Consider the following 9,728-nt stretch of genomic DNA (forward strand, 5'->3'; position numbering starts at 1 on the left):
GTTGTTGTTATGTGCTGTCCAGTTGGACCTGACTCATAGCGACCCCTCCTTGGGTTTCCGAGGCAGTATCACTACAGAAGTAGACTGCCCCATCTTCCTTCCGAGCAGTGGCTGGTGGGTTTGAACCGCCAGGTTAGCAGTCGAATGCTTTAGGCACTATGCACCAGAGATCCTCCCTTAAAGTACATCCTGCCTAAATGCCCTGATCCAGGCATCCTATCGGGAGTCAGGCATTACTGGCCATCTGTCAGGTTCCCCCAGCATCTTCCTCTAAGAACTATTAGAATATCAAATGGGAGCAAACAGGAGTGGCATTTGCAGACTGAGCCCTCAAGCATTTCCCTGAAAAACTTTTCACCTTTCCTGTTTACAAGATGCTGTTTACCTTAGGCTTCTTGTGGGAGAGCTCAGAGTCCCATGCTACTTTACCAGATCCCCCAAGGGTGACGGCAACAGGACCAACTACATCACTTGTGGGGCCCATTGCAAACTGAAAATGCAATGCCCATTGTTCAAGATGGCAACAGCAGAGCATTAAACCAAGTGTTGGGCCTTTAAAGCCAGCCAGGGATGGAAACATGGGCTGTATCTTTGTTCACGGAGATGTAGCAGCTCAAAATTGGGCACAGAGCCAGGGACCTCCTGGGGTTGTCAGTGAGTTTTGTCATGGATCTCTCACAGAACCTCACATCCCAAGATTTCCTTGGCACTAAGGCGATGACTGCAGGGAAAATCCATGGAGTTGCATGGAACCCATTTGAGTTATGGCAATATGGTGCCTTATATTCTTAGAGAATTTCCCAGCAAGTGCCTTCACATGCCTATTTAAACAGAGAAGCTCTCGATGCAAAGAGCATTAATGAACCAGTTATGAGGCAAGAGTCTGATTTTACTCTGTACATACCACTGACCCGTTTGGTGTTTTCTTTGTGTATTTGAACACCTAAGACAAAGCTTATGCCTGGCCACTAAGTAACCTGGGACCATTCACTGTGCTGTTGCCAACAGACAAAGGACTGAAAGGATTCAATGTAAGTATATAAAATAAGGTATTGTGCTTACAAAGACAGACACACCAAGGGGCTAATGCAATAATACGTAGGCACTACATTCTATTCTTGAAAGTGGGGAACCTGCACTAAAATTAAACCTACTGATGATAAGGATGGCGATTGTTTGGTAAAATTATTTTAGTAAAATATAACATCCTTACAGAAAATATACAAATCCTTTGTACAACACAATGAATTTTTACAAAGTGAACATACCTGTGTATCCAGGAAGATCAGGACCAGCATCCCGAAAACTTCTGTACCCCCTTCTGAGCATTACCTTCTCTGAGTATTACGATTAAGGATGTTTAACATATAATCACATGATAAATAAGATTTTCAGACTGCACAACTGCCACTTCCTACAGGAAGAATCAAAGGAACATATCACTTAGGGTATATTTCTTAAAATTAGCATAAACAGTAATAGTGATAGGAGAAACTCAAAGAAAACTGTAGTCTCTAAAATGTGTCTTTAAGACAATGTGAGCAGCTGTGGTTTGAAATAATGGCAGCCAGTGGGAATGAAAAATCATAGTGCCAGGTGGAAATGTCTTACTGCGATGATAACAATGAAATAATTATATTTGCTTTAATGTAGCTGACAAACAATTTGCTATGTATTAAATTAGTTTATCTTAATCCAAGATACTTTGTGATGATCACTTTTGTGCCCTGAATAAAAAGCCCAGTAAATCCTAGGCTCTGTCATTCTAACATACCACCGCTGTCAAGCTACCTGAGATTCATCTGCCCGTGATTAACCTTCATGATGCTTTCATAGCTCTCCCACTGGGGAGGAGAACTAGCAAATACAATGCTTATGGGCTAGGCCCTTTGCATGTTGTCTCTTGTTTAGCAATCTTTTCAAGACCAAATTGTTTTGTGCTTTGAATTTTTTGTTGAAACCTTATGTTTTAGTAATGGAAAGCATTTTGAATTAAATGAAACAATTTTTTGAGGAAGTAATGGTTTTGATACAATTGTTGTTAGGTGCCCAGGTAGATTTCAACTCATAGCAACTCTACATACAACAGAATGAAACATTACCCATTCCTGCACCACACTCAGAATTGTTGCCATGCTTAAGCCGGTTGTTACAGCCACTGTGTCAATCCATCTTGTTAGGATTCTTCCCCTTTATCACTGACCCTCAACCTTACCAAGCACAATATCCTTCTCTAGGGACTGGTCCCTCCTGATAACGTGACCAAAATGTAATAAGCTAAGTCAGGACATTTTTGTTTCTAAAAAGCATTCCAACTGTACTTCTAAGACAGATTTGTTCATTCTTCTGGCAGTCCACGGTATATTCAATATTCTTCGCCAAACCACAATTCAAATGTGTCAGTTCTTCTGAGGTCTTCCTTATTCATTGTTCAGTTTTCACATTCCTGTGAAATGACTGAAAATACCATGGCTAGGGTCAGACACAATTTATTTAGTCCTCAAAGTGACGTCTTAGCTCTTTAACACTTCAAAGAGGTCTTTTGCAGCAGATTTGCCCAATGCAATGTATCATTTGATTTCTTGACTGCTACTTCCCTGGGCATTGATTAGGGATCCAAGTAAAATGAAAGTTTGGACAACTTCAATTTTTTCTTTGTTTATCATGATGTTGCTTATTGATTGATTGGTGATGATTTTTGTTTTCTTTATGTTGAGGTGTAACCCATACTGCTTAGTTTTTGATCTTCATCAGTAAGTGCTTCAAGTCCTCTTCACTTTCAGCAAGCAAGGTTGTGTCATCTGCATGTCACAGGTTGTTAATCAGTCTTCCTCCAATCCTGATGCTGCACTCTTCTTAATATAGTCCAGCTTCTCAGATTATTTTCTGCTCAGCACAAAGTATGGTGAAAAGATACTGCCCTGATGAACATGTTTCCAAATTTTAAGCCATGCAATATCCCCTTGTTCTGTTCAAACAACTGTCTTTCGGTCTATGTGCAGGTTCGTCATAAACACAATTAAGTGTTCTGGAATTCCTATTCTTTGCAATGTTACCCATAATTTGTTATGATCCACACAATAGAATAGGGAGGTCTGGTGGTATAGTGCCTAAGGCATTTGACTGCTAACCAGAAGGCTGGCAGTTCAAACCCACCAGCCACTCCTCAGATGGAAGGCTGGACAATCTACTTCCATAGAGATACCACATCAGACACCCAAGGAGTCGCTATGAGTCAGAATCAACTCGATGGCAGTGGGTTTGGTTTTGGTTTACACAGTAGAATGCTTTTGCATAGTCAATAAAACACAAGTAAATATCTTTCCGGTATTCTGTGCTTTCAGCCAAGATCCATCTGACATCAGCAATAATATCCTTCATTCCACTTCCTCTTCTGAATCCAACTTGAATTTCTGATAGTTCCTTGTCAATACACTTCTGCAACCATTTTTTAATTATCTTCAGCAAAATTTTACTTACATGATACTTAATGATACTGTTCAATAAATTCTGCATTCTGTTGGATCTCTTTTCTTTGGAATGGGTATAAATAGAATCTCTTCCAGTCTTCCATTTTCCTGACATAAATAAATGAGCACTTCCAATGCTACATCTGTTTGTTGAAACATCTCAATGGGTATGCCATCAATACATAGAGCCTTGTTTTTTGCTAATGCCTTCAGTGCAGCTTGGACTTCTTCTTTCAGTATCATTGGTTCTTGATCATATGCAACCTCCTGAAATGGTTGAATGTTGACCAGTTCTTTTTGGTACTCAAAAAAAAAAAAAAAAACCCTCACTGCCGTTGAGTCGGATCTGACTCATAGCGACCCCTCCTTGGGTTTCCGAGGCGGTAGCACTATGGAAGTAGATTGCCCAGCCTTCCTTCCAAGTATATTCCTTCCATCTTCTCTTTTGAAGTTTCCTGCATTGTTCAGTATTTTGCCCATTGAACCCTTCAATACTGCAGCTTAAGGCTGGAATTTTTCCTTCCGTTCCTTCAGCTTAAGAAATACCAAGTGCTTTTTTCACTTTAATTTTCTAACTCCAGGTCTTTGCACATTTCATTATAATACTTTACCTTGTCCTCTTGAGCTGCCCTTTGAAATCCTCTGCTGAGCTCTTCTACTTCATTATTTTTTCCATTCACTTTAGCTACTCTCCATTCAAGAGCAAGTTTTAGAGTCTCTTCTGACATCCATTTTGGTCTTCTCTTCCTTGCCTGTCTTTTTATGATCTTTGGCTTTCTTCATGTCTGATGTCCTTGATGTCATCCCACAAATCATCTGGTCTTCATGACTGGGGTTCAGTGCATGAATCGATTCTTCAAATGGCCTCTAAATTCAGGTGGGATGTACTCAAGGTCGTAGTTCGGCTCCATGGACTTGCTTTAATTGTCTTCAGCTTCAGCTTCAGCTTCCCTTGCACAGGAGCAATTGACGGTACATTCCAGTGTCAGCCCCCGGCCTCGTTCTGACTGATGATGCTGAGCTTCTCCACCATCTCCTTCCACAGATGTAGTCGATTTGATTCCTGTGTATTCCATCTGGTGAGGTCCATGTGTATAGTTGCTGCTGTTGAAAAATAGGTATTTGCAATAAATAAGTCGTGGGTCTTACAAAATTCTGTCATGCAATCTCCAGCTCATTTCTATCACCAAAGCCATATTTTCCAACCTTTTTGTTTCTTTGTTTTGCATTCCAATCACCAGTAATTATCAATGAATCTTGATAGCATGTTTGGTCAATTTCAGGCTGCTGAAGTTGGTAAAAATCTTTAATTTCTTCATCTTTGGCTTTAATGTTTGGTGTGTAAATTTGAATAATAGTAGTGTTAACTGGTCTTCCTTGTAGGTGAATGGGTAAGATCCTATCATTGAGAGCATTATTGTACTTCAGGATAGATCTTGAAATGTTCTTTTTGATGATGAATGTGACACCATTCCTCTTCAATTTTTCATTCCTGGCACAGTAGATAGTATGATTGTCTGATTCAAAATGGCCAAAACCAGTGCTTTTCAATTCACTAAAGCCTGGGATATTGATCTTTATGAATTCCATTTCATTTTAGAAAATTTCCATTTTTCCTAGATTCATACATCATACATTCGATATTCAGATTATTATTGGATGTTTGCAGCTGTTTCTTCCCATTTTGAGTCGTGCCACATCAGCAAATGAAGGTCTCAAAAGCTTTACTCCATCCATGTCATTAAAGTCATCTCTACATTGAGGAGGCAGTCCTTCCCCAGTCCTATTTTGAGTGCCTCCCAACCTGACAGGCTTATCTTCTGGCACCATATCAGACACTGTTTCACTGCTACTCATAAGATTTTCAGTAGCCAGTTTTTTCAGAAATGGACTGCCTGTTCCTTCTTCTTAATCTGTCTTAGTCTAGAAGCTCTGGGGAAACTCTTCCACCCTGGGTGACCCTGCTGGTATTTGAAATACCAGTGACGTAGCTTCCAGCATCATAGCAACACACAAGCCACTACAGCACCACAGAACTGACAGATGAGTAGTGGTTGATACAATTAGTGGGACACATATGTCCTCAGGGATCACTGGTACTGGAGTTGGTGGGATTTTAGGCTTGTTTCTTCAGATTCATGCTGTTATACAAGCCTCCATCAGATGGTAGCATAGACTAAAAGTGGGATAGCAGTTTCCCAATAAACCCAAGAGGCAGAAGATGTAGGTGGTCACTATATGTATCATGAGTCAAAGAAGGATTAATACACAGGTTAAGTTTACATAGTCCCTGGGTGGTGCAAACAGTAAAACAGCCAAAAGTAACCAGCTCAGCTGGTAACCAAAAGATTGGGGGTTCAAGCCCACCCAGACGCACCTCAAAAGAAAGGCTTAGTAGTCTACTTACAGAAAAATCAGCCACTGAAAATCCTACTGAGTACAGTTCTATTCCAACAAACATAGGGTCACTGTGCATTGAAAACAACTCAATGGCAGCTGGGTGTTTTTTTAAGTTTGCTGTTGCTTTGGGGTACTGTCATCAAGTCAAATCTGACTCACAGTGACTCCATCTGGCAGAGAAGAATTGCCCTATAGAGTTTTCTTGGCTGTAATCTTTATGGAAGCTGATTTGCAGATTTCTCTACAACAAAGCTGCTAGGAGGGTTTGAACCAGCAATCTTTCAGTTAGCAGCCTAGCACTTAACCATTACGCCATCATTGCTCCTTTTCTTAAAGTCTACACTGAGTTAATAAAAAGTATCTAATGTTTGATTGTTGACTGTATAACAGTAACAAAATACAGCTTTGGTCCAATGGATTTTTAAAATCTTAACTTTATTATTCAAAAGCACCACCGGTCCAATCCATGTGGGTTTTTTTTTTTTTTCCTTGTAACTTTATATTTCATTCTCATTGGCTCCTTGGGCTCAAGACAGATTCCTCAGTGCCTACTGCCTTCTTGCTACTCCTTACACCATGGCAGCTCAGCCCATGGACTGGTAGCGGACTGTGCGTCACTCCAGCTCTTCAGATCTCCACCCCTTTAAGGCCTGGCCCAGGGTACTACACTCTGGGAGAAACATCTGCATTGGAAAGAGCCCAAATCTGAGCTAGTGTGCAGGGGCTTTGATGTTTTTGATGCTAAACAAGGCATAACATGAATCACAAACCTCATGTTCTTCAAACAGCAACCAAGACTAAAGGAACTGGCTCTGTTTTCTTAGGTAAAAGAGCTCTTGATGGATAATGAGGCCGCTCAGTACTTTGTGAAGCTGCACATAATTGCTGGGCAGATGAATACTGAGAATTTGAATAACACAGACACATTTTATACCTTGACGGGAAAATCAGGGGAGGTCTTCAATGGTGATAAGGTAAGGATTTCTCTGATTTTCACTCCTAGAACTGAACCGTTCCCTAAGCTGATGCCTGGAGCCTCTCTCTTTGTGTTTGGGACTTGAGAAAGTCTACAAAGAGCTTCTTAGCTTATTCCTTGTTTGTCAGAGCACATTTCCTATGCAGGACGAAGCTGAAAGCAACAAGAGGAAGGGTCAGGAAGGAGGGCATGGACTGTTTGCTAAGGGGAGTCATAGAGTGTTTGATTTTGGTCTGGGTCTGAATATGTTTTCAAGGCAACCATCATTCATCTGCCAACAGGAAAGAGAAACTTTGCTGTAAACCTGTTTCCTGGAAACATCAGCATAAAGCCAGATAACCTTTTTTTTTTTTTACAAAAGGAAATGGATTGTTTATTTTAGATTGCTTTAGATGGATTTATCCATCCTCGCCCACTCAACAATCCATCTCTCCTAATGCCATTAGTTCTGTTTTGTTATTTCCAAACAAATTCACCCTACCCACATCCACAACTAACTCTTCTTGCAACTTTACTTCCGTTACTGAGCTGGAGCAAGTAATTAATCAACAGAATGTGCCTGCGGTTGTTATGGCCAGCACCATTGCATTTCAACAAGTATCAGTAGTTGCTACAGTTAGGGAGTACTTATTCTGTGCAAGGTACTGGGCTAAGCTTTGTTTATGTTATATAAGCCTTACAACAATCCTTTGAAGGAAGTATTATCATTATCTTCTTTGTTCCAAAAGGAAAACTGAGAGGTCGCACTGTAGGTACTGATCTGCCTAACTGCAAAGACTGCCTCCTTAATCAGTATGCTGTATTGTGTGTTTGAGGATGGGTGGAAGAATGGATGGATGCATGCATGGATAGGTAGGTAGGTAGGTAGATGAGTAGATAGGCAAATGATAGATCAATCGATAGATGGACATAGGTGGGTGATAGGTATGAAGTGGTGGCTTCCTTCTTCACAACGACATACACTCATCCAGTCAACGAATATTTAATAAGTCTGAAATATGTAGGAGCCTTATAGGAGGAAATAAAGGAATAGCTTCACTTATTAATTCCACAAATATGTTATATTACATCTCTTCTCTGTGTAAGATACTGAAGTAGGTGATGAATTTACAAGAAATTTACTCCCTTATGGAGTTTGCAGTCCTTATAATCCTTATAATGTCTTATCTACATTTAGCATGTGATAGTCATCGCCGATTTCACACACACGATCTCATTTGATCTTAATAAAAATCCTGTGACATCAACTAAGCAGATGCCTTCATTCCCCACTTTGGTTAAATGACTCACCAAGATCACACAGTCAATAATGGCAAGACCCAAGGCCTCAGGACTCCTGACTCCTAGTCCAGTGCTCCTTCCAGGACATGACATTAATTTTCTTTTTCCTTTTTTCTTGGTGTTTTAGGACAATCAACTTAAGCTTAAACTCTATGGAGGAAAAAAGAAGGTAAAAATTATGCAGGGCAACATGATTGCTTCCAATGGGCTCCTGCACATCATCGACAGAGCCATGGATAAGATGGACCCCACATTTGAGAGCAACACTGAGGTGAGGTATTTCAGGTAAAAGGGATATCTACCTAGATCCATCTGCCTTTTGCCTTAGGGCAGCCATATCTAAGAAGAAAATGTCTGCCATTGGCATTTGACCTTGGACTCCAAGCATATGGAAGATAGGATCATTTAAATCTGTTTCTTCAATATAATTCTAGGTACATCTATAGGGCAAAAGAAAGGTATATAGTCCATGTAGAGAAAATACTCCTTTTTCCCTTTTGTGAGCTCTCTTATGGCTGCATTTCACAATTTAGCCAGTAGCCAGTTGTCATGAAACTTGATTCTCGCTGATCTATACGATCATCGCCAAAGATTACTTCAGAAACTGCCAGTCCAAACTACTGTTCAGATAACACCACCAAACATTTGCATAATAGAAGTTCACCAGGTTCTTTTATATATATATATATATATATATATATATATATATATAGCTTTATGGTAAGCCATTTGGCTGCTAATCAAAAGGTTAGAGGTTCAAACTCACCAGCTGCTCCACAGGAGGAACATGGGGCAATCTACTTCCACAAAGATTTACAGCCTTAGAAACCCCATGGGGCGTTATGAGTCAGAATTGACTCAATGGCAGTGGGTAAAGTTTTATGTGTAAGTGTGTACATATATACACATATTATTATGTATTTATATATGTGTGTGTGTGTATGTTTGTATACACATAAACTTTGTCATCAGTTTCTTAATGTTATGGTTTTTATTTCCTAAGCCACTGTATTTTTTACTGATTTTTAAAGAAAATATCTCTTTTTAGCAAACCATAATGGCAATGCTACAACCAAGATACAGCAAGTTCAGATCCTTGCTAGAGGTACATACTTTCATGAATTTGTGAAAATTATTGCATGCCAAATCCTCTGTGAAATTAATGAAGCCATCAATTGTAAATTCTTGCTGGGGAATTATTTCCAATACTTGTCTAAGATAGGTTTCAGATATACAAAATTTCATTTCTCAAACGCAGGAAACCAATGTGGGACAGGCCTTGGATGAGGATGGTGTTGGTGGACCATACACCATTTTTGTTCCAAGTAATGAAGCGTTAAATAACATGAAGGATGGCACTCTTGATTACCTCCTTTCTGCAGAGGTATAGTATCCTCATCTCATTGTGTCAGCATCACTGCCTGTCTGTGTCTCTGTCCATACAGGCCTTTTCTTTTCTTTCTTTTTCTTTTTTTTAATTGTGATTTGGGTGAAAATTTACAGAGCAAATTCACTTTTCATACAGCAGTTCACATACACTTTGTCTCATGGCATTGACCACAGTTTACCACAATGCAACAGCTCCCCTCCCACTTCCTCCC

The 9,728-nt window shown here is 39.9% G+C and overlaps 1 protein-coding gene across 1 annotated transcript in view; it reads left to right on the forward strand.

The window, feature by feature from the left end:
• The window catches only part of STAB2 (stabilin 2), a 228,909-nt gene that overhangs the window by 72,096 nt on the left and 147,085 nt on the right, over positions 1 to 9,728 (forward strand). The window contains exons 10-14 of the mRNA XM_007952402.1: positions 949 to 1,031; positions 6,695 to 6,844; positions 8,255 to 8,398; positions 9,176 to 9,232; positions 9,386 to 9,511. Coding sequence (XP_007950593.1) covers positions 949 to 1,031; positions 6,695 to 6,844; positions 8,255 to 8,398; positions 9,176 to 9,232; positions 9,386 to 9,511 — 560 coding nt within the window. The remainder of the gene's footprint in view (positions 1 to 948; positions 1,032 to 6,694; positions 6,845 to 8,254; positions 8,399 to 9,175; positions 9,233 to 9,385; positions 9,512 to 9,728) is intronic.

This window comes from Orycteropus afer, unplaced genomic scaffold (assembly GCF_000298275.1).
Source record: "Orycteropus afer afer isolate SDZICR_OR568_19922 unplaced genomic scaffold, OryAfe1.0 scaffold00334, whole genome shotgun sequence".
Classification (NCBI taxonomy): domain Eukaryota; kingdom Metazoa; phylum Chordata; class Mammalia; order Tubulidentata; family Orycteropodidae; genus Orycteropus; species Orycteropus afer.